This window comes from Peromyscus eremicus, chromosome 7 (genome assembly GCF_949786415.1).
Source record: "Peromyscus eremicus chromosome 7, PerEre_H2_v1, whole genome shotgun sequence".
Classification (NCBI taxonomy): domain Eukaryota; kingdom Metazoa; phylum Chordata; class Mammalia; order Rodentia; family Cricetidae; genus Peromyscus; species Peromyscus eremicus.
The window spans coordinates 47,706,912-47,732,844 of record NC_081422.1 but is presented as its reverse complement, the minus strand read 5'-3'; the positions used below and the strand labels follow the sequence as shown (position 1 = coordinate 47,732,844).

Here is a 25,933-nt window from a genome sequence, read left to right as displayed (position 1 = left end):
TAGGGCTATGCAGATGGCAGAGAGAAAGGAGATGGAGGAGTCATCTAAATGGATTGGCTGTCTAGGTGGGGCCTCAGTGTGATCACTGTCTTTGAGAGTGTAGGTCCAGAAAGTCTGTTCTTGTCAGCATCTGAGTCGATGAGGTGACAGATGTACAGGTTAGCTAGAGCAAACCTATTTGTGTGTGCTTTGGGAAAGAGAACATTGCAGTATGTGGACACAGTACTTTAGACACAGTGTCTAAGAGGCTGAACAATTAAAAACCTGCTGTGTCAATACCACATGAAAGGAAGATAGATTGCTTTGAGGAATATTTATTTAGATCATGGTAAAGCCTGGTCAACTTTTGTTGACTTTTTAGTACATCTGAGATGGTTGTGTCTGCTATGATCACTTCTGGACTGTGAAGATAAGTAGTTCTTGAATTTTTATGCAAATGTATATAAGCAAGAAAGATGTAGCATCACAAGCCTTACCTGTAACTTGTCTTTAACATTTAGTAGTATCTGATGGTTCTTGTCTCAAATTGTAAACTATATTGCTTACTTAGTCCCCCATCCATAAGATGTAGGAGGCTGTATGGGAGAGCCTGTTCAGTGCTTCTAGTCCTGACTTAAAGAGTGCAAGTAGTTCCAGTTCTTAAGACAGTTTTACTGACTTAATAGGAAATCAAATCTTGGCTCAGTCATTTGTTAGTTTTTCTTAGCCTCAGAATCCTGGATATGAATAAGGGGTTGAGAAGAGCTCTTAGGTCTTTACTGAGGACTTTGATTTAATGTGGAAATGTGGGTGTGTTACAAAACTGGAAGGAAGAATTGGTATTTGTTTCTAAATATCTAAACTGCTCTGACAAAATTGCATGTGCAAGTGGCTTTTACAGTGGTGCACAGGCTGCTGCGAGACGTCTGTGTGTAATTAAAGAAACAACTGTTTGCAGGATTTGAAACATGAAGCTGAGAGGATCAACAACATAAATATACTCGTTTGCACACCAGGTCGACTTCTTCAACACATGGATGAAACAATATGTTTTCATGCCACCAATCTTCAGATGTTAGGTGGGTCTTAGGATTTCTGATAAAAAACAACCCCCCCCCCAAAAAAAAACCCTTCTAAACCCCCCAAAACCAAAACTAAAAAAGCCAGATCATTACCAAGAAAGCTCTTCTGAGATTTAATAGTGGAACTGTCATATTAGATAACATGATGAAAACAATCTGAGAAATAATTTGTACTTTTTTTTGCTTTTCAAGACAGGATTTCTCTGTTTAGTTTTGGTGCCTGTCCTGGAACTCACTCTGTAGACCAGGCTGGCCTCGACTCACAGAGATCCGCCTGCCTCAGGCTGGCCTCGACTCACAGAGATCCGCCTGCCTCTGCCTCTTGAGTGCTGGGATTAAAGGCGTGTGCCACTGCCCGGCATAATTTGTGCTTTTATTTTGACATTTGAGTTCTTAAACCAAGACAGTACAAGGTTGGTCGTTTTCTTTTTTTTTTTTTTAATTGAAAGAGAAAGATGTATGGACTCTATGTATTTAACTAGGTACTTGAGTATTGGTCACTGACAGTTTTTTCCTTTTTTCTTTCTGGCACGTGTGTGCATGTGTGTTCAATCTGGGTGGGTGTGTATGGAGTCCAGAGGTTGATGTCAGGTGTCTTCCTCTATTTTTTTCTGCTTTATTTACCGAGGCAGGGTCTTCTGGTGAATTCAGAGTGCACCAGCTTGGCAAGTGCATCTGACCAGCTTGCATGGGGATCCTGTATTTCTTAAGTGCTGAGACTTTGCTCTAGTCTTTATGCTTGCGTGGCAAGTGCTTGTACACTAAGCCATCTCCCCAGCCTCCTCTTTTTTTTTTTTTCCCCTTTTAAGTAATACCTACTTTTGGTAACTTAAAAAATCAAATGATCATGTTTTAATGAACTTTTTTGCATAGAGATGCTACTTACTGGTATTTTAATAGCTTTTCATTTGGAATGTTTCTGTACTTACAGAAAAATTACAGTGGTAGGATTTCTGTATTGCCCTTTACCCAGTTGCCTCTTGTTTTAAACTTGCACATAACTATGATTGATACCTTTGTCAATAGTAAGATTAACAATGTACTGGGTAAATTTTAACACTAGGTTTCTTTGTTTAGATTTTATCAGTTTTCTACTATATTATTATTGTTTTGTTTTGAATTGAGATTCTGGAATTTGAACCCAGGGCCTTGTACATGATAGGCAATTAGCTTAGTTAAGGCCTTTTTCTGCTTTAGAATTCCATGCAGTGTACTAATTGCATTTAGCATAATGTATTCTTTAAATATTATAGGGCAACTTGTGTCTTTGTTTTTTCAGTTCTTGATGAAGCAGATAGGATCTTGGACATGGGCTTTGCTGACACCATGAATGCTATTATTGAAAATCTTCCCAAGAAACGCCAGACTTTACTTTTCTCAGCCACACAGACCAAATCTGTAAAGGACCTTGCACGCTTAAGTTTGAAAGACCCTGAATATGTTTGGGTTCATGAAAAAGCAAAATACAGGTAGGAACTCTTTTCTTCCTGAACCATCTTTTTTTTTTTTTTTTTTTTTTTTTTTTTGGTTTTTCAAGACAGGGTTTCTCTGTGTAGCTTTGCGCCTTTCCTGGAACTCGCTTTGGAGACCAGGCTGGCCTTGAACTCACAGAGATCCGCCTGGCTCTGCCTCCCGAGTGCTGGGATTAAAGGCGTGCGCCACCACCGCCTGGCATCTTCCTGAACCATCTTTTTAGTTCAAGAATTGATATTCTAAATTTTTATTTTGTATGGAATATGCTTTTTGTCATTAGTTACACAGGATATACTATTCATGTCTGTTAAGATTAGTCAAATTCTGAGTACGTTTAAGTATGAGAATATTTTAATGTAGCATTTCTGAAAATGTGGTCTGGAGAACAAACATTTTTGATATGATATTAACAGATCTTTTACCATTTACTAACTATTCCCACCATAAATGAGAGAGAAAACATCAATTTTTAGATGATAATAGCAAACACTGAGTTAAAGTCACACACTGCTCTTGACAAAATTTCTCAGAATCTTTAATGTTTCTATTGACATTGTGACTCTAAAGTAGTGAGATGGATACAGTGTGCTAAATCTATTATAATTGAGTACAAAGTCACACTGTTAAGCAGTAGTAATGCATTATGGAACATATCAAATGTACTAATAGTTACCAAAATGGTTTTCTGTTTGGAATTATTATAGCTACTGTTATTTTTATCTTAGACTTAATAAATGTAGACTGTAGTGTATATGTTTATGTGACAGTCAAGAATGTATATGTTTGTGGGATAAAAATAGTTGGAATTGTGTTTTAAATAGTATTTAATACCTGATATGAGTCATCATAGACTATGGACATAGTTGACTTCTGAAGATTGCATTTTACACTGACAATAAGTTAGATGTTATAAGGATATCAATTTGTATTCAAATTTGCTCTTGTTTCATCTTAAAAGTTTCATTTCTTTTTTTGATGAAGAAATGTCAGTCTAAAGAAAGGTTTGGAAAAAGAATTCTAATTTTGATTGAAAATTTAAAATATAGTTCTTAAATATAAATATATACTATAGGTATTTAACCCACTTTGACTTTGTAGACCAGATGTCTAAGGTTAAAGAAAAACCTGAGCTGGGTGGGGTGCCTGATGCCTTTAATCCTAGCACTTGGAATCCTAGCACTTGGGAGGCAGAGGCAGGCAGATCTCGAGGCCAGCCTACTCAACAGAGCAAGTTCCAGGACAGCCAAGACTATACAGAGAAACCCTGTCTCGAACAACCCCACCCACTAAAAAAAGAAAGAAAAACCTGGACTCCATTGATTTCTGGTGATTTTGATGGATACACTTTGGAGAATATGAGTTCTGGTGGCTTTGGCTATATGGACATGGGAATGGGATACTAAGAAGTACTAGAGGAATAGTTTTTCCTTGACTTACTCTTGAGGGGACTTTTTTTTTGAGTTACGTTGAGGTATCTTAATATTTTTGTTAGGATAAACTTGATGTAGACACTATCTAGGTTAGTTTGAATTACATCTCGTTATTGATAACAGAATTGGTTATCTATAGATCATAAGATTTTAGAAAGATTTGAATGCAGATACTTTCATTTCATATAACAAATGAGTTTTGAAACATAGTTTTGCCGTTTGTAAAGCTGTGACTTAAGGCAGATGTATCGATATGTAACTTACTCCATTGTGCCTTTACAATAAGGACTGTAGGATTCTGATCCACGATTCTGAAGCACTAAATGAAAGCAGGTGCTGCTGGGACTTTTGTGTAGTGTTCTTACAGACTTTTCTTCTTTAAGAGCATTACTGTGTTAACAGTTTAAGAAAGATAAACAAGACTGTCGTGCCTGGACTTCTGGTGCAGCTCTGTAAGTCCAGTTATTTGGGAGGCTGAGGCAGGAGGATCACAAATTGAAGTCCTACCTTAGCCACTTAGTGAATCTCTGCCTTGAAATAAAAAGTTAAAAGAGGCACAGCATATAAATCAGTGATAGAGTTTGTCCCTAACATTCATGAGACTCTAGGATTCAGTCTTTAGTTGCAAACCCAGACCGAGACCTAAACTGTAAAAACCATTGTATGTAGATGATCTTCTCAAATTGTGTGAAAGACCCAAGAATTAAGTGTAGGTTTTCTTAAAGATGAACATCAGAATGTATTTATAAAAAGTACACTGGTGTTTTCTTTATATTACTATATATGGATAAATGATGCTTATAATGGTTTTCAGGGAAATAGCTGTTGTTGTGCCATAGCAAATTAGTCATGTTTTTCAGTGACTATAGGTTAAATTATGTAGAGAAGTAGGAAAGATTTCAAATTTTAGATAATGTTGTTGAGCTATTGTGTACATACAGAGTTAGTATTGTAGTATTGTATTTTATATTAATATTAGACATTAATCCTTAAAAATGTATCATCTTTACTAAATTTTGACCTTAATATCTACCTTGGTACTAGTTATTTGGGTCATTCAAACTTTTCTTTTTTACTGTTTTACTAGTTAATCCTTTGCTATCCTTTTACTATGTCACCCTACCACCTTGTGCATGGTAGGCAGTTGGTATAGTACTGAGCTATACTGTCGGCCCTTGGTGACATGCTCTTAAGCTATAATGTGAGACTGCCATTATCTTTGCTCATTTCTATAGCTTCCTACAGAAGCTTTTTGCTTGTCAGTATCACACATTTTTCCTGTGTACACTCAGTTTAGGAACTGGCTTACCCCTTTAGGGTAAATTGAAAAGTTTAGGTATAGTTTTTCTTCTTTGGAGATCTTGGGGCTAAAATGTTGATCTTGGGACTTTGTATGTCCCTTGTCTTGAAAGTAGATGATTTGGGTGGAAAAGGAAGTTCATATGTTGCCTGCCTCATACTTGTTTTTTCCTTTAGTAGATCAAATCTTGACTGCCTTGGTTGCTTTTCAGGTACCTTCAGTCTTTTTAAAAAAGTTTTTGTTTTGTATTAAATCTAGCTAGAGTTCTGGGTCAAAAGGTTAAACTCATGCAGTCAGCTACTTTATGGTAGGAACCAATACCTATAACTTTATAATTTTGGCAACTGATGATTACTGCCTTGCTCCATTATTTCATTAGGGTTTGTAACATTATGTGATTCTGTCTGTATTATTTCTTGGCTGGAATATTTTATGTCCATCAGCTGTCCTGTAAACTATGTTAGGCTAGGGAACGGTTCTTAGAGGAAAGTTAGACTAATGAGTATGTGCTTTATTCTCTTTATCAGCTTTTAGGTTGAGTTGGTAGCTTACTTGATACTGTGACCAGTTTTTTTTCTTTTGTATTAAGACTCAGATTTGATGATTAATGATGCCGCTGATAAATTAATGATTTTTAGTATATAGATTTAAACCATTTTTACATTTTTCATGCAACAAATTATTTTATTTAATATTTTCTCTGGAGTTGTCTTGTGCTTGTCTTAGAATATGATGTTCAGGCTGTTTCCTGAGTCGGTGTGACATGTCTACCCTTGGTCCTTGGACTCATTGCTTTACGGTGTTCTAGGTTCATCTTACATTTTTCTGGTTCTCATAAAATCCTTTTAGCAGGATATGTAATTTAAATATCAGAATCTAAGTGCTGGTAGGATGGGTTTTGTGTGTAGAGGTTTTTCAGAAGATAAACTTTTTAAGAGTAAGTGCATTGCTTCTTACCTAGAAATCAAGGTTAAGATGGCGGGCTTTTTACTCAGCTTTGTTTTCTAAAAAAGTATGTTCTTTGTACCAAATACCTTCATTTCTACAGACTATACTTCATTAGTCATCAAATCCACAATAGTCTATTACAATACGCTATTACCAACACTAGCAATACTGATTACTTAGAAAAGTCTTAGGTTCCTTTGCATTCTTTTTTTGTTAGGCATTGTAACAAAGTACTTCGAAATAATTTCTGTGTTGTTGAATATCAACTTATTTCTTTTTATTTTGCTCTGTTAACACATTCCTTTGTGGTTACGGCCTATTTGCTTTAATTTTAAATACTTTTGTTTGTTTTGAGCCAGGGTCTTATGTATCTCAGACTGATCTCAAAGAGGCTCTGCCTCTTGAATGTTGTGAGTACATGCCTGTTCCACCATATAGGGTTGTGTTTGGCACTGGATATGGAATTTAAGACCTCAGCTATGCTAGATAAGCACTATGCTTGCTGAGCTACATCCCTATCTGTTTAAAGGGATCTTTTAGGGCAGTTACAGAATCACAGTAAGTTTGAGAGGAAGGTACTGAGAATTTCTATATGCCTCTTTCTGCCACTTAGTCTCTTCTAGTACCAACATTCCTAATAAAGTTGGACCTTTGCTACATTGATGTAGATGCCCTCTTGTAATCTTATTACTCCAAGTATATAGTTTATGTTAGGACTGTTGTTTAGATATGGAATGTTTTACAGAGAGAGGTTCATATATTGAAGGCTTGATCCCTCGCCAGTAGTATTATTGGGAGGTTTTGGAAACCTTTAGGGTGCAGTGTAGTTGGAAGTCATTAAGGGCTTGATGTTGAAGGATATGTGGAAACCTCGTGTCTCTTCCCTTTCCTTTTGCTTTTTGGCTGCCCATGAGGTAAGATTTCTGCCATGGGATTCCATCCTAGGGCTAAATGCATTGGGCAAGTTGTCAGCAGAGGTAGACCTGGATCACTGCTCCACAGTGTTATTGATAGTGATCTGAGCTTTATTAGAGATGTCCACTTAGGCAAACCCAGAATTCTTGACTTTTATGTAGAAAATAATTTCAGTACTAGATATTATGAAATAGTTTATTAAAAGAGATTATAATAAAGATCTTCAGTATGAGGTTAGGAGAAAGAGGCACCCGAGAAAGATAAGACATTGAAGTATGTTTGTGGGCTTCTCAAAGGAGTGTAGCACTTCAGTGTCTTTATATAGGATTTTGGTGATTTTTGAAGTTGTTGTCTTCGAAGATTTGCTACAGGATTTATTAAACGAGGTCACATGGGATTTTCTGAGGTATAACTTGGCATGGGTGACAGGGACAGAGACAGAACTCCTCACTGTCACTGACATCAGTCAAAATAGTACTCTTACCTATTAGGAACCTCCATTTGGGGATCACTGGAAGGAGTTTCTGGATAAGTCACTGTGACACAGGGTTTTTAAAAAGTACTTTTAATGTAGTTCCTAAGCACATGGGTTAATAGCGAGGTGCCCAGTGTAATCCTAAGGAATACTCAGACAGGGATCTGGGCTTCCCAAGGGAGAGTCATAGCTTACTGTTAGTAGACTGGTTGTATATATCTGTGCTTTCTAGGTTACATTGCTCAGAGAGTGGAATTCACAATAAGATTTAAAGGATCAAGATTTTTTTTTAAATGAAATGTTATGTATATTTGTTAGGAATATTGTTTAAATCGTGTGTCCGTCCCATCCCTGCAAGTGCCACAGATGGCAGGGAAATGAACTGCAAGAGGCAAGAAGGAAAAGTTTATTCAGCCCAACTTAGTTGGTGCTGATGGATTCCTAGAGAACCTGACACCAGGCGGTTTATTGTGAGCATATTTAAACATGGTACAATTTGGGGAAAACTTCTTGGTGTAACACAATCCCTAGAGCACAGGGAGGCATAATTACATTGAAACTCACAGTACACGTGACTATGGAGCTGGGCTCTGTAGCTTAGGGGCCTAGGATCTGGTGTAGTCTCTGACTGAGATAGTGCAGAGGTCAGGTACAGTGACATCTCCCCTAAGGGTGGGTCCTATTGGGTTCTATTGACTGAGAAACAAAGCTAAAGTTAAAGGTCTGGTGGGTTTGAGTCTAGATAAACACTCTGGGGGATTTGGGTGAGGTCTGACTCTACAGATAGCAAAGATCACCAGGTCATTAACAACATCCATTCCCAGTCTTATGGGTAGAAAACAAGTATTCATTTACTCCTTTGAAGAGACAATCCTGCATGATTAACATTCCTGGTTTCCCTGATGATCTGTGGGTACAAGGGCCTTGGTGCTCTCAATAGAATGCTAATAAATATTCATAGTTACAGCTCATTATGGCTCTTAAGTATTTTCCCCTCTTTATCTGTATATATGCATGTGCACACCTTTGTGTATGTGTGTGTGCGTAGGTGCATGGTTGCCATGGTGTGCTTGTGGAGGTCAGAGGACAGTCTTGGTTGTACCTTGTTTGAAACAAAGTCCTTTTGTTATTTTTCAGTGCATATACCAGGCTATTTGACCTGCAGTCTTCTGGGGACTCTCTGTCTCTGCTTTTCCTCTTGTGGTAGGAGTACTAGGGTTATAGATGCTCTTCTGGTTATGTGGGTCCTGGGGATTTGAACTCAAGCTCTTATTCATGTACTGTGAATGTGAATCTTAGAGTCCTTGAGCCATCCTCAAATCCTGAGGTATCTCTTGTAAAATATTTATCATTTTAGTCCTAAGTAAGCACGGTTATTTTTTCTTTGACAAGATAGCTTTAGGAAACATATTGTTCAGTAGACCGTTTGGACTTCATCAGTGGTGTCTGTTGTGCCCTGGGCGTGAGACACCCAAAGAGACCACCAGAGACACAAACTCACCAAAATGCAAAAGCAAGGATTATTGGAGCAATTCAAGCAGCGCAGCAGGGACCTAGTCGAGCACCCCATGCAGCTGAGGCTAGAGGAGGTGCCAGCCCCCCTGCAAGCTTGGTTTTTAAAGGCAAAAATCACAAGGTTACATCAGTTAAGGGTGCTAATACAGGTATAGTTCTGATTGACTCATGTTTTAGGGGCTTTCCAAAATTTCTGTGTTATCTTACTTTACAGTTTTGACTGGTTGTTTGTCAAACTTTATAGACTGTCTCCAGCATTGGGGCATTCTGTGGTTAATCAATTGCTACCAGAGAGTCCTTCAAACATCCTGACTTTGTACTTTTGACCATCTCCAGCATTGGGGCATTCTGTGGTTAATCAGTTGATACCAGATAGTCTGTTAAGCATTTTGACTTTGTACTTTTGAGTTCCTGGGACCTATGTCAGCAGCTCTGAGAATTTCGAAACTTAGGCCTATTTCAAGCTGGGGTGAGAGGCTTGCTTGAAATGGGGATGTTTTGGTTCTTCATTGTCTGAAGGTTTTAGAATTTGTATTGCTGAGGATTAAACCCAGGGCCTTGTGTGTGCCCTGCAGGTGTTCTTCCACTGAGCTAAACCCCAGTCCTGACAACTTTTTACTGCCGACATTGCTTTATTATCTCAGTATAACACATTTTATCCATTCACTTGTTACAGAGCATCTTGATTGCTTCTAAGTTGTGGTGGTTGGGAATAAAATTGTTAAACATCTGGGTGCAGGTTTTTTGTGTGGACTGAATTTTCAGTTCTTTTGGGTAAATGCCAAAGAGTATGATTGCTGAACTCGGTGACAAGAATGGTTTGGGAAGAAAACTGTCTTCAAAAGTGTTGTATCATTTCTCAAAATCTGGTATTAGAGGCTCTTAAGTATATAGCAATATCTTGTTTTAAATTTGAATTTTCCTCATAAGCAGTAACCGAGGGGCATCTTACATGCTTTATTTGTTGCACAACATCTTTTATGTTCATTTGTGATCTGAGCATTGCCTTTGGGCAGGTGACTGTTGAGAGCTTCATTTATTTTTTCTCCTAAATTGGAGATTTGTGTTTTTATAAGCTTTCTTTGTGTTTCATGAAGAACAGTTCTTCTTCTTTTTTTCTTTTTTCTTTTTTGTTTTTTTCGAGACAGGGTTTCTCTTTGTAGCTTTTTTGGAACCTGTCCTGGAACTCGCTCTGTAGATCAGGTTGGCCTCGAACTCACAGAGATCTGCCTGGCTCTGCCTCCCGAGTGCTGGGATTAAAGGTGTGAGTCACCACTACCACTACCCGGCTGAGAACAGTTCTTTTTTGAATGTTTAGTTTGCAGATATTTTCTTACATACTTTGGCTTTTCTTTTCCTTCTCTCAACGTAAGAGTTTATCATGAGTTAGAAAATTTAAATTTCAGTAATTTCTATTTTATTATTTCTTTTGGTATCTGAAAGCATTTGACTTTTAGTTTTTGGATTATCTGCCCCTTTTCCTTAAAACAATGTGGCTACACTTGATAATGCAAGCATATGCATCTGTAGTGTTTATCACCAGTCTCACAGTACCAAACTCTCCTATTCTGTTACTTGCTTCTTTACTTAATGATAGATTCCAGAGGTCACTCCACAGTGACACATGAATATATATCACATTCTTTTTATAGTTGCAAAATACCTTGTGGTGTGGGTATCTAATAGTTCATTCAACAAATTCCTTAGTAATGGACATTTGGGTTGATTTCTTTTTTAATTTTTTTGGTTTTAAATAATGCCATATATCTTTTTATACCCCACATTAATTTGGAATAAAATTATAAGAGTTTTTCCAATAGAAACTCTATATATACTTTTCAGACATTATTATGAATTTTCTTTTTTTTTAAAAAAGATTTATTTATTTATTTATTATGTATACAGTGTTCTGCCTGCATGTATCCCTTCAGGCCAGAAGAGGGCGCCAGATCTCATTACAGATGGTTGTGAGCCACCATGTGGTTGCTGGGAATTGAACTCAGGACCTTTGGAAGAGCAGCCAGTGCTCTTAACCGCTGAGCCATCTCTCCAACCCATTATTATGAATTTTTAAACATGTAACAAATTGAGATATTTACAGTACATTCCTTAAAAATTTTGTTTATTCATAATTTCACACATATACATACATATATGCATATAATATATAGTCATTACATTTCCATTACTCTCTCTTACTTCCTTCTTCCCCCATTGAACCTCTGCTTCTTTTTTTTTTTTTTTAAATTTTTTTTTTTCACCAACCGCTTGCCCCAGCAGGCTCCGGCGGACCGAGGGGGGAAGGAGGAGAGAGGGGAGGAGAGGGGAAGGGAAGGGAGGAGGAGAGGAGGGAAGGAACCTCTGCTTCTTAATAAGGCTCCCTCCTACTTTCATGTCTACAGTACATTCTTTATACCTGCTATATATGTACTTACTCTGTACCAACGATAATCCGTTTACTAGCCATTTCTTCATACTTTTGTGTATTAACCTATTTTAATGTTGGATGCCTGTAAGTGCTTCAGCATACATGATGACTAATGTGAGTTCAATATTGATATATTCTCTTTTTGTCAAGTTTACCATGAAATATGCAGGTATTAAGTCTGAATTGCTTAGATGAATGTTTATATTTCTCTAATCCCTAACCCAATAAAAGATGTAGACATTAGCCATCAGCCCAGCAAAGTTTTCCTGTGGTGTTTCTCACAGACGATGGTCTTTACCTTCTTTTTGTGGTTGACTCTTGATCTTATACTGCTGTGTGTATATATTTTCATACAACCTCTAGAAGATTTTGGATGTATTTAGCCATGGTGAGTTTCTTTTATAGGGACAATAGAGAAAAAAGTATTTGTGTGGTAGAAATTGGGAGAATGGACCACTGGTAAATTTCCTTTTTTTAGTGTTGATTTCAAAGCAGCAATATGACATTGTTAAAATAATTTGTTTTTCTTGATTTTACAAGCACCCCTGCTACATTGGAACAGAACTATATAGTTTGTGAGCTGCACCAAAAAATCAGTGTGCTGTTTTCCTTTTTGAGAAGCCACCTAAAGAAGAAGAGTATTGTGTTCTTCTCCAGTTGCAAAGAGGTATTGACTCCTTAATTTTTCCTTTTGAATGTGTTTGTGTTGGATCACTGTCCTTGAGCTGTCATATTTCAGTTAGACAAATCATTACTCTGTGTGCTATGCAATGCTAGGAGACAGAGCTCTGTAAAAATTGATGATCCTGTGTTGTTGTTGTTGTTTTTTTCTCTCCCCAAGACAGGTTTTCTCTGTATAGCTTTGGAGCCTGTCCTGGAACTCGCTCTGTAGACCAAGCTGTTCTCGAACTCAGAGACCTGCCCGCCTCTGCCTTCCAGGTGCTGGGATTAAAGGAATGTGCCACTACTGCCTGGCTTAATCCTGTGTTTTTGTTGGAAAAGAAATCATGAATGAGACTTCAAGCCCATTGAAGGCAGACATTTTGCTGTCTTCTATTCAGTACTGTTTTAGAAGTTAATGATTCTAGGAACACAGTAGTCTCCATCAAAAGTATTGGTAGAAGGAACTTAGCTAGACTAAGATGAGGCTTTTATAATGTGGCAGTTCTTTTTCCCTCCAAGAATATGGAACTGAATATTCCTTTTTATCTGTGTCTCAAATCTTTGTTCATGGTCATCTCTTTTTGGAATGCTTACCCTACATACCTTACCCTGCCTCTGGATAAATAGTTGGCGCTTTTTAAGGCAAATTTGAATTGTTATACCTGACAGTCCTTTTTAAGATCCTTTTAGGATCAGTTGTCCTTAAAAAAAAAAAAAACAAACCTTCTGCAATATTTTGTCTATGTCCTTATTTAGTTAATAAATAATTGATGAAAATCAGCCTTGTACTAGGAGTAAGGGATTCAGAGAAGTATATTTGTTCTCCCTTAAGGAGAAGAGCGCATGGTTGATTTATATACTACTTTCTCTATATATTTAAGATTCCTGATGATGACATATAATAAACTCTAGGTTTATGGCCAATGCAGTAGCTTAGCATGCTAAATATGTAGGTGAGTTTCTCTCTAACTTGTGGGAAGAGAAGAGGTCTGTTTCTGTTGTCTACTGAAGCTTCTGGGAGCCATCCCCGGCAGTGGATGGGTCCTGCAGAGGGAGTAAGGAGTCAGCGGAAGAAGGAAGTGAGCCAAGCCATGGTGGTTGGGAGAATCTTGCAGCCTGACTGACTAGCAGCTAGAGTGTTTCTTTATTTATACAGAATTTAGTTAGCAGGGATACATTCATGATGTTCCAAAACATAGATCATATCATTTTTGGTTTTGGACATGTATTTCACTTCCTTTTGCTCATCTTTTAGTCATCACTAATAAACTATGACAGAACAGAGTTATCATTTCCAATCATTTTCCCTCAGGTTTTGATATCATTAATAAACAGAGTTATCATTCTTACTCATTAACCCCATGACCCAGTTTTTGAGAATCTAGAGGCATATGACAGTCTGTGCTCAAGCTGGTTGCTTTGGTTGCTTCAAGGACACTAGACCAAAACAAAAAATCTTCAACCACCCTGGGCATTTTGCCATGTCTCAAGCAGTGTATTATTAACTCTTAGTGGTCAGAGTGCCCAGGAAAAATCCTCAGGCTAAAGCTGCTTCAGTTATTCAAATTCTGGCATAATACAATCAATGTTCACATTTATATCTTTATGGAATTGGTTTATATGTCTAATCCTGGCATTCTGTTGTTCCTTGGTCATATGACGTTATAGTGGCTGTATATGAGCTAACTTCTAAGAGAGGGAGGTCCTAACATCTCATACTTTCATCATCTTTCCACTCCATACTTTGCTCATCAATATGTTTCTATGTAGGGCGGAGTTGCATGCCACATAATTGTCTGAGTGTATAGTGGGAAGAGGCTTGTAATTTGAACTGTGGACAATTCCTCTAGCCCACTGAATCTTGTTGATCTTTTTAAGTTTACTTTGTTTTGAATATCTTGTTCCAGTGTAAGTAGAGGGACAGGTGTTTCAAGAATGTCTCATAGCCTCATAAAGAGACCTCTAGCTTCTTTATGTGTCACAACCTCCAAGGCGTAAGGAAGACCTTCAAGTAGATAAGGATATCTCCCTCAAAGTGGTGGGGTGGGGGGAATAGCATGTTCAGGACTTTCCTGGATAAGCTTAGAAGCAGCATTCCTGAGAGAAGGCATAAATGATTCATAAGGAATTTTCCATCAATCTAACATCCCCAAATTGTACAAATATTAAAAGTGCCCCAAGTATGTAACAGGTGGAGATGAAAACCAAAGGTGGCATGGCAGCCATCATGTGGCTCAGCTCTGCTGGATCTTTGTCAAGCAGCTGTGCTGGCTCTATGACTTCTGCCATTCTTTCAGATATGGCTGTGCCATGAAGCCTTTAATTTTTCTGTGTAAAGAATGATTTCAGGTATTCTTAGGACATATTTCAGAGTTTTATACCTCCTAGGGAAGAGTTGGGTTTGGTACTAGAGAATAAGAAATAATATACAGAGCTGTTTTTATTCTAACTCTGTCTTTCTTCTCATCATAGTAGTTAGTTGTCTGTGCTTGCCTGTCAGTGTATCAGTCAGACTTTACCACAGGACAGAATGCCTCATAGAATTGCCTTTAGGGAAGAATTAATTTAGACCGTGATGTCAGAGGTCTCAGTTTGTCCTGGGGGTGTGCATGACTGAGCAGAGCAGCTCATGTCATGGCGGCCAGGGAGCGGAGAAAAAAGGCCTGCTCCAGATGCCCCTCCACATTTAGTCCCCTCCTCTTGGGTAGTCCTGTCTGGAAAAGCCCTCATAGCTGTATCGGGGGTGTGCTTTATTAATCTTCTTCGTCTAATCAAGTTGCTAATCAAGATCCACTATCCCAGTGACCAACCCTGTGTGTTCTAGGCTGTCTTTTGCACAAATGTCTCTTTGTCTGGCCCATTTTTCTCGCTACCTTTTGTTGATAATTTTCCATACTAAGAATTAAAAGCAAACCCAATGTTCCTGCCTTTTTCTGTACTTCACAGCAATACCTCCTAAAGATTTATTCCTACTAGTTGAATTGACTTCTTCACCTTCTGTTCTGTTCTTAACCCTCTATTCAGTCAGCTCTTAAAGGATACAACTTTCCAGTTTGTGCTCAGTTCTCAGTTCTCATCTTACTTTTCCTCGCAGAAAGAAGCATTTCCTCTCAAAATTTTGACTGTATACCCATTATTAACCTGTCTTTCTTCTACCCTGCTGTTTGATCTATTTTAACTACTTTTGCTGAGTTTTTCCTCTGTTTGCTGGAATTTTGAGTACATCTGATTTCTTTTTTTTTTTTTTTTTGGTTTTTCGAGACAGGGTTTCTCTGTGTAGCTTTGCGCCGTTCCTGGAACTCACTTGGTAGCCCAGGCTGGCCTCGAACTCACAGAGATCCACCTGGCTCTGCCTCCCGAGTGCTGGGATTAAAGGCGGGCGCCACCACCGCCCGGCACATCTGATTTCTTTTCTGCCTCCTTTTCTTAGTATGCTTTATGGGTAACCTTATGACTTTTGTGGTGTGAATGCAGTCTGTATGCTGTCAACTGCAGAATCTACATTTCAAGTCCTGATTTCTTTCCTGAGCTCCCCTGCTGAGACTATCCAGTTGTATGTAGAAACCTCTCAAATAACAACGTAAGAGTTGCTGTTCCTAGATCTGCTTCCCCCAACTTTTCTCCATTTTTGTAATCCTTAATTCCTGTCTTTTCATCCATAGTGATGTTATTGGTAATTCTTTAGCTTTATACCTTCTCGTCATCTCCCATGCTCCAGTACAGTTTGGACCATGCTTAACTTTCTGTTTGCCTCCTATTTGCTCTCCCCATTCTTTCAGATTTTCTACTTTAGCCAGAAGTCCTTGGGAAATGGCCACTAGAATGTGTCACTGATTTGCCTAAAACCCTCTAATGCCTTTCTGTTAGAGAAGTCCAATCTTAGACTCCATAAGGTTTTAGGCCACACTTCCTTCCACTTCAGCTGGCTTGTTAAAGAACAGGAATCGAAGCCCATTCTTCATTCAAGAGAGTCAGATTGCAGAAAGTTTTCTTGAAGTAATTTAACTGAATTTCTGTATGTGTTTTTCTTAAAACTAACTTGCCTCAGTGCATCTGTGGCCTGCAGATTCGCCTTTACCATCTCCCTTTTCATGGTTGCCCCTTTGTGTATCTTGACAATAAAAGGGCGCGAGTCCATTATTCCTGATATTATTGGTATAGTGTGTTAGAATCAGAGCTTCCCTGGCTCTAGAGTATTAAGGAACATAGAAGTAATAATAAAACAGCAGTGGTTGGTCCAAAAAGGAAGGTGATACATAATTCCCTTTAGAAGTAATGCAGTTTATGTATTTAGGGGCAGACCTGCGTTCTAATATAGAGTTTTGCTGTTGGTAAAGCGAAAACACTTACACCTAGTAAGAAGTTGTACATTTTAGGGGTTTTTGCATTATAGTCATCTTTTATTGTGGTTTTGGCATTTTTATAGTTCAAAAAGTTTTTTCCTTTGGGTCCATTTTCTTTTTAATTTATGTGAAGAAATTTTCTTAATATGTGTTAGAAATAATGTTGAATTCTGCTGCAGTCTAACAGTATTCAGTTAGTAATAAGTACCTAGTAAAGAAATAAAACTAAAACAATGATTAACTCCTTTAGGCCTATACATTGAAATATATTTATAACAAAATTTTGTTTATGTCTAAGTTATTAAGTCCTATCTTTTCAGGAAGGAGGTCAGCTAAGTGCTCAGTCAGAGGAGAAGGCTAGTACAGCCTGTTGCTATAGGAAATAAATGTACAACTTGAGGACATTTTGTTGTAGAAATTTGTGAATTACAATGTAATAAAAGACTTTCAAGCTTAAAACCTAAGTTGCAGTTCTGTGAGGTCAAGAGATAGAAAGGAAAGTTGCAGGAGGGAAGGAGACAAAGCTTACTTCTGTTAAAAGTTCTTCACGTGTTTCCCATAGCTTTACTATTTAGAATCTCCCGGATATGTATATGATAAAACTGTTTAATTTAAAATACAGTTTTATAGAAGTTATATTCTTACAGCTATTCAAAACTAGAAAGAATTTAGGTGACTTAAAAATATAAGAACAATTTTTTCTTTTTTTCAAATTATATTTTTAGTAATTGAGATTTTTAAAATTTTTTGAAATTAAAATTCTCTTAGAAAATATGTAAGCAAAAATGTTTCAAGACTTTAATTCTCGATTATGTTTTTTCTAAAAAACTGACGGTGAAATTTGTACTCCATTCGGAGGACCCTACTTACCCTTCTGCTTGTGCCCAGGTTCAGTACCTGTACAGGGTGTTCTGCCGGCTGCGCCCAGGCATCTCTATCCTTGCTCTCCACGGCCGGCAGCAGCAGATGAGAAGAATGGAGGTCTACAACGAGTTTGTCCGAAAGAGGGCTGCGGTGCTTTTTGCTACTGACATTGCAGCCAGGGGATTGGGTAAGCAAACTAGCTGGAATGTCATTTCTGTGGTCGTGGCAAATATATTTACTTAGAGGGTGTTTTTCTGGAACTCTGAGTCTCAGATCTTGTGAGAGACATTAGTAAATTGGTAAGTTGATAAACATGAGAGATGACAGTGAAACTTTGTGTAGTATTTGCATCTCTTATGAGCTTGGCTATGTTTTCTGATAATTAAATCATAATCCTGAGGAGCCTCCGTAGTCATCAAAGGAAGATGAAAGGATTAAAAGTTTAAAACTGAAGTTTAACAAGAAAAATCAGTGAAATCCAGTTTTTGATCAGTCATTCTGATTTTTAATGACACTGTATTTAACATACTTTAATTTTCTTGTAAAAAGGTACTGTGGTGACATGCACCTTGTAACTTGTGGGTAGGGTGAGGTGGAGGCGATAGAGAGCTAGTAACGTGAATTCCTCAGCCACTTACTGTGTAATTAATTATGGTCTGTCATAAGCATACATACACAGTAGGTCACCACACCACCCTACTTCAGCAGTTACTGTCTTTTGAGATAGGGTCTCACTCTGTAGTTCTAGCTGGTCTAGAACTAGCTTTGTAGACTGGATTGGCCTCAAATCACAGAAATCCCAAGTGCTGGGATTGAAGGTGTGTATAGCCACTTACAGCTGAAAAATACTATTTTTAAGTGGTTGTCTTTGTCATTTTGGGCCTCTTAGAGTGATTTTTCTTCTTCCTTTCTTCCTTCCTTTCTTCCTTCCTTCCTTCCTTCCTTCCTTCCTTCCTTCCTTCCTTCCTTCTTTCCTTCCTTCCTTTCTTTCTTTCTTTCTTTTTTTGTTGAAAAATCACTTTTTTTATTATTTAAAAATAGTAATGCCAGGTGCTGGTTGTCTGTGCACTTGGGAGGCAGACATAGACTGATCTCTAAGTTTGAGGCCAGCCTGGTCTACAGAGCGAGTTCCAGGACAGCCAGGGCTACACAGAGAAATTTTGTCTTAAAAAACTGAAAAAATATCAGGCAAAAATAATTTTTCTTGTTATCATTAGAAATCCTTGTAGCAAACCCTATAAGTGAGTAGAGTTAGTTCTGAGAAATTGAGAACAGGCTTCTTTGAAAATGAAATAAAACTTGTAGTATTCAGAAATATAGGGTGTATAATTGCTTATCAGTTTATTTGGAGGTAGGACTAGCCAGAAAAGTAAAGCTTTATGTGAATTAAAAAAAAATTAAAAATTTTAAAATCTTACTTATTTTTATTATTTTTTGTGTCTGTGTGTCCTTGTATATGTTCATGTGTGTGCAAAGAATGTGGAGGCTAGAGGCGATTCTTTTATGCTTTCCACCTTATTTTTTGATATATAGTAGCTCACTGAATTTGTAGTTCACAGAATCTGTTAAAACAGCTAGCCAGCAAATATCTTCTTATCCCTGCCTCCCCGGTGCTGGCGTTAAGAGGAAAGGGCTTCTATTCCTGACTTAAAACATTTTTATTAATATGAGTAATGGGAATCCAAATTAAGATCCTCATGTTTGAGTGACAGGTACTTTGCCAAACTAAACCATGTCCTCAGACCCAGAAACCAGTTTACTGGGACCCTATGATGAATGATGCTTTAGGTCATTAAATATCAGGGCACTTCATTGTCGTCACAAAGCACCGTCTCTTCTGTTTCAGAAAGAAGCGATGTAATTTTAGTTCACTTTGTCAAAGTAGACAAATGTTTATAATTTCTTGGTTAATACAACCAATTTTATTTTTAATAAAGTTTTGTTAGTGAGATGTGATAGGAAATCTTGGCACACAATACTGTAAAATAACTCTAGTACAGCAGGCTAGATATTGAAATTTTTTTTTCCTTCTTATTTCTTCTGTGTAGATTTTCCAGCTGTGAATTGGGTTCTTCAGTTTGATTGTCCAGAGGATGTTAACACGTATATTCACAGAGCTGGTAGAACTGCCAGGTAGGTGTTCTGGCCCATTTCTTTGCTTTTGTACTGTTTCATAACAAAGCTTGCTTCTGCTCCAGCTGTAGATAAACAAAGAATGGAACAATTAGGTATGTGAGTGCTGGTGTTTTGTTGTGAGTCAATAACTTTCTGATAGGACTAGGGAGATGGCTCAGTGGATAAAAGTGATTGCCATGGAAGCCTAACCTGAGTTTGATCCCTGGGTCCTCACCTCTGTATTCCTATGGGAAGATGGCTAGCTGGTTTGTTCAGATGCTTGCAAACCAGGTAGCTTGGAGTAACAATGCGTCAGCAGAAACAAGAGAGCCTCTTCCTTACCAGGGGGAAGATGAGAACCACCTCCACAATGTTGTCTTCTGACCTCCACAAAGACTGGCATTCTCGCTTTCTTTCTCACACACGCATGCAAAATAATCAAACAAATAAAAAAAAAATTATAGCCTGAAGGCTGTTGTAGCTGAGAACAGTCCATGAAGTTTTAGTGTTTTGTTTTAATTTACCCTTCTAAACTTTTCTAAGAACTGCTCACTGAGCATCATCTCATTGAATCTTCATGAGTCTCTGTTTTCATATGAAGAAATCAAGTGTTTAAGCAGTAATACAATATGTTTGAAGATACAAAGAGCATAGATTTGAACCAGACAGTCTGACTTCTCTAGTCTAGGTTGTACTCTTAATTTCTGTGGTATTGGGTTTAGTCAGGGACAGGGTTGGTAGGAGTCACAGATTTCCTTTTCTGATTAAGATTTAAAGGCCCCTCCCACTGACTTTTTTCATTTGTTTGTTTCTCTCTCTTTTTTTTAATATTCTAAGTTGAAGCACCTTATGCAGGCTACAGAGCTGTGGGGAAAATGTTTGAAACATAAAACGAAGTCTCAGTTATTTTGAGCTAAATTACAAATGGATCTAAATGAATAAAAAGGATTATGTAATATGTTAGTACTATTGAGATTACAGTAAACTTGTAGAATTATAAATGGCTAACCTCTTTCGAGTCTCATTTGGTAATGCTTCTTAAAAGCCTTAGAGTACTTCTTTTTGCCTTAATACTTCTTTGTTCAGAAATTGATCTTAAGAAAGTAGAGAAATGAAATCTGGATGTGGTGGCTCTCAGCTGAGATTGGAAGGCTGAGACAGATGGGTCTTAAAGTTCAAGGCTTGCCTGCGCTTCAGAGTAAGCTTAAGGCAAGCTAGGCAATTTAGACCTTGCTTTAGAAAGAAGTTAAAAGAGGACTGACAATATAGTTCAGTGGAAGACTTCTTGTCCTAGCATCTGTGAGGTCTGTAGTATTTGCCATGCACGTATGAGGACCTGAGTTTGAATCACTGGTACCCATGTACAAACACTTGGAAAGTGACATGCATCTGTATTCCCAGGGCTGTTGGTAGAGACAGGTAGATCCGTGGAACTCATTGGTCAGCTAGTCTAGCTGAGTAGATGAGTTCCAGGTTCAGTGAGAGAGGGTCTCAAAAATGAGATGGAGAGCAGGTGGGGAAGACACTAACAGCGGTCTCTGGCCTTTACATTACACACTCACATGAAACATGCACATTCAACATATAGAGAACAACAAAAAATGGAAAACCGATGAATAACCTTTCAGTAAAATTGTTGTAATACGGTATTTATTATGGTTAGGGATTGTAAATAGCATAAATATTAATTATAATAAAGTCATGTTAATTATGATTAGCTATAGGTGGACTGTTTCTTTGGTGTATATTTTCTTACTGATTTCCTTGCCATCAAAACGGTGTAATTTGGTACTTCGATGGATTTTAGTGTTGATCTCACTGGACCAGCATCTGCTTCTGATTTCAAGGCTTTCCCAGGGATGAGAGGATTCTTGGGTGTAAGGGCCAGAGACTGTTTCTCTAACCAGCTTCATCTTTCTACCTGGTCTGTGCCCACTCCTTCCCCCTCTTCCTTCCTCTCTCCGAGACTCTCTCCTCTTTTTTACTCTCTCTTACCTTCCTCCCATCCTTCCTTCTTTGCAGACTTTGCCTTCCTTTCCTCCCTTCCTTCACATTGTTTTTAGCTAACTTTGAAGAAAATAATAGATATTTTTGTATGTAGAGACTTTTTTTTTCAGCTGAAGTAAGTAGTTTTTTATGGTTTCCTACAGCCTAATAAGTAGAATGTCTCCTTTCTTATTTCCTAATTTTCATAGACTGTTAAGAGTGTCTAAGTGTTTTCTGATTTGAATTTACACCATGGGTCACCATCCAACATGACTATAATAAAAATATACTCAGATGTATTTCTTTATACAGTAGTATAATGGCAAGCATATTTTAAAGTATGTTGATATGCTAGAAGGTACAAAAGAAGTCTCTGAATTGGAATTAATGATATATTTTAAACAAGAGGTAAGAGTTGAGACTGAGTTCTGTAGAAGGTATCATTGCAGTGAGACAGACTAGCCTCTAAAATTCGTTTTCTCTTGGGGACACAAAACTGTTGTGTTTTAGTTACTATTATTGTGTGTGCAAGTGTGTAAGCGCTTGATGTATGTGTGAGTACACATGCCATGCCTGGAGGTCAGAGGATGATTTTGGGAATCAGTTCTCCTTTTCCCCTTTCACTTGAGTTCCAGGGACTAAGCTCAGCTTTCCAGGCTTTGGCGGCAGGTGCCTTTACCCATAAACCATCTCACCAGCCCTGTTTTCAGTTTCCTAAGAAGGTGTACCCTACTATTCTAGGTTCACATTTGGATTACTTTTCACAGTGAGATCTTTTGAGAAGTCTTAGTGGAAGCTGGTGATAAAAACCTTTCCCCTGATGACTTAATTCCCTTTAGTAAACATATAGTTTGTAAAAATTTGGTGCATGCACCCATGCACATGCATTTTTGTTGTTCTGTTGGCTAGTAATGGTTGTATATGGTGTCTTGCAAAAATATTAGACTAGAAGATGGCTTACAGGCCTTTTACCTGTGACAGTTGTGTGGTGTGGAAAGTAGACACTGATTCCTTCATAGGATATATTTAGCAGTATTTTGAAATCTATGTGAGATTAATGAGCATTTCAGTATATCAATAAATGGTTCAAAAAAAGGTAAGTCTTCCAGGTTTTCAGTTTTGGAGAAGTTGGTACAGTATAGTTGAACATGCTATGGTGAGCATTAAATTGGGTCTTGATGGTTGTGGAGCTGAAGATTTAGGACAGCACTGAAATGCTGAGTCAGAGAGAATACTATTTTCTTTCTCTCTCTCTGAGAATACTATTTTAAAGACTTTTTTTTTTTTTTTTTTTTTTTTTGGTTTTTCGAGACAGGGTTTCTCTGTGTAGCTTTGCGCCTTTCCTGGAACTCACTTGGTAGTCCAGGCTGGCCTCGAACTCACAGAGATCCGCCTGGCTCTGCCTCCCGAGTGCTGGGATTAAAGGCGTGCGCCACCACCGCCCGGCCTTAAAGACTATTTTAATGTGTTTTTTTAACACAGTCATTAACTTTTAAAGTAGAAGTCTGACCCTTCGTACATCAACAACATATTCTAAATTGACTATTTCAGATGTATGGTCAGTGAAAAGGTTAGCATATGTTGTTTCCTTTTTTCTCTGGTGGACTGAAATGGCTGTTAATGGGTTTAGAGATAATGAAAAAGCTTCCTGGGCCATGAGACTGAGTAATTGGGTTGAATAAAGGCTAAATTAAAAATTGAAACTAATTAGAATCCCGTGTTAGGCTGTAATTAAAACCAGGTTGCCAGAAAGTGTTTGCTTTTGGAATTGAACATTCATATATAAATATAAAAAAATGATTTTGTGGCCGGGTGGTAGTGGTGCACACCTTTAATCCCAATACTTGGGAGGTAGAGCCAGGCAGGTCAGCCTGGTCTACAGAGTGAGATCTAGGACAGACACCAAAACTACACAGAGAAACCCTGTCTCGAGAAAAAAAAAAAAAGTGATTTTGTTAGAAAAATTGCTGAAGTTGGAGAATATGTGCTTTACCAAGGAAAAATAAAGGGCGATTCAGGTGTTTATTGCCTCTGAGCATTTATTATTTTACTGGATTCTTTGATCTTTAATAAATTCTTTGGATCTATAGCAAAGAAAAATTTCCCTAATTCACTTAATTAACAAAATGATGTCCTTTTTGAGACAAGTGAGTGAAGATGGTTTTTTTGTGATATGTCCTGAGGTACATTTTGCTACTTAAAAGCAATTGTCTTTAAGGCTTGCAGTTTTGGTTTTCAAAAGCCTGACTTTTATTTTAAATAAAAATTTGCAGTTGAAAACACAGAAGATTTGTAATTAGAAAGTAGGCACACACCAGATAAGCCTTTTGTTTGTAGGTAGTAGGGAGGCTAGGATAGAAGATGGGAGTTTATATGTACCTTTTTCTGTTCTAGAGTACTGAGAGGAAGTACCATTTTAGCTGTATTTCAATTCAGTCATTTTCGCCTTGTTTGTAGTTCTCAAAATTTTGAGTTAATTTAGATAGTAAGATGTGATTCCACTAGGGGACAGCAGAGCCAAGCTTTTGCATTTCATATGTCTTTGGTCTACATCTTGACAGCAGGTATGAAGCTGTGTAAACTAGTTAAAATTCCTAAATTGGGAAGGGTTCATGGTTTGCAGAAAATGTTCTTAGTTTACGGAATCAATGAGAAATTTTTAAAGAGTCCTTAGCTTTTTGCAAACTGAAATAATAGAGAAAAGACAATTTTCCCAAGAATTAAGTCTAATGTTAATTAATGTTATTAGATATGTGATAAGAACAGTATTTTCACATGAAATTTCCTATTCTTAAAAAATTCACTTAGCTGGGAATTTTAAAGTTCTACTGAGTCTCTTTCTTTCTAGGAGGAAATTGCTTCCTTATATGGTTTTCTGCCTATGTTGACAACTGGATTTTAAAAACTTAATGAAGGGCAGAGTAAATCCTTGTAATTGCAGCATTGAAGAGCTGGGATGATACAGCTGGTAGAGTCACAGAGGCAAGTGAGGGTCTGATACTGCTTAGGAGCTGGCCATGTCTCAGGCACTTCCTCTGCTCTTGTTCTCCTCAATCCAGCAGGCAGAGTGAGCTATTAAAACACAAGTCAAATTCTCTCCTGTGAGGGCTTCTCAGTTAAGTCAGTGACAGGCCCATGCACTTGCCTTATGTATGTGTGTATTTATCTCCTTGTTCCAGGTTTTGCTGCTGTTTATATTTGCTAGACATACGGTTGCCTTTTTCCCAGTTATCTTTGTGGCTCTTTCTGATGTCCTCATCAAGCCACTCCTTTGCACCCTTCTCTTTCTGTATCATCTATCACATTTAGATATGTTAGAGTGATTAGTTGGTTTTCTTTTTCTTCTTTACTTTTCTCATTACTAGATTGTATTATAAAGTTTTTTTCTAAATTGGTGGTCAGCAAGCCCAAGAGGTTCTCCTGTTTCCCCTTCTTCCCAGCACTTGAGTTATGGGCATGCATGGTTAGGTCTAGCTTTTTACCTGGATGTGAAAAGGGTATCTGAACTCGTCTGCCCTCATACTGCTCAGCAAAGCATGTGGTGCTTTTTCTGTGTTCCCTCGTGCCACCCCTCAGCTTGCTCTCCAACTTCTCTTGGTTTAGAGGCAGGGTTTCTCTGTGTAGCCCTAGCTGTCCTGGAACTCAGAGATCTGCCTGCTCTGCCGCCCGAGGGCTGGATTAAAGGTGTGCCCCACCACGACCTGGCTGTCTTCTGACTTTTGACCTGTCCTCAGAGAACAGACATAGCAGCTGTGATGTCTGTCATCTATCTTATTTGGTCAGGGTGTCACCTTATTTTATATGCTAATAACTTCTGCCATCATGTGTGGTTTAGTCTAATGGCTAAAGGAGAATGTTTTAAACTCATTTTTTTTGTAGTGTATGAAGATGAATAACTTTGAGTCATACAATTTTGCATTTAAACAATGAGGAAGGTACTTACAACTAGTTTTTTTTAGTTCCAAACAGGTAATTAGATAAAGGAGTATTTATATATTCATATTTCCTCTGTTTACAAGAAAATTAAATAAGTGTGAAGACAAAAATATTCAAGTATTCCTTTATTTTTGAAATACTACCTTTTTCCTTGCAAAATTTGACTGTCCTTTCTGTTTCTACCTTTAATGTTAGACTGGCTGCTGATTCTTCAAGGTTCATTTAAGGTGTCATTATTTCTGGACAGTCTTCTTAATATCTAGACTATTAGGTAGAATTCTCTGTCATGTTCTTAGAGCTTCTTCTATGTTAGTAATCAAAATCCTGTATTACTGATTTTTTTTGTTTTGTTTTTTAAGATAGGGTTTCTCTATGTAGCCTTGGCTGTCCTGGAACTCATTCTATAGACCAGGCTGGTCTTGAACTCACACAAATCTGCCTGCCTGTGCCTCCTGAGTGCTGGGATTTACTACTAATTTTT

The 25,933-nt window shown here is 37.8% G+C and overlaps 1 protein-coding gene across 1 annotated transcript in view; it reads left to right on the top strand.

The window, feature by feature from the left end:
- The window catches only part of Ddx10 (DEAD-box helicase 10), a 171,263-nt gene that overhangs the window by 10,685 nt on the left and 134,645 nt on the right, over positions 1-25,933 (top strand). The window contains exons 5-9 of the mRNA XM_059267888.1: positions 938-1,058; positions 2,341-2,530; positions 12,086-12,212; positions 17,440-17,602; positions 19,464-19,548. Coding sequence (XP_059123871.1) covers positions 938-1,058; positions 2,341-2,530; positions 12,086-12,212; positions 17,440-17,602; positions 19,464-19,548 — 686 coding nt within the window. The remainder of the gene's footprint in view (positions 1-937; positions 1,059-2,340; positions 2,531-12,085; positions 12,213-17,439; positions 17,603-19,463; positions 19,549-25,933) is intronic.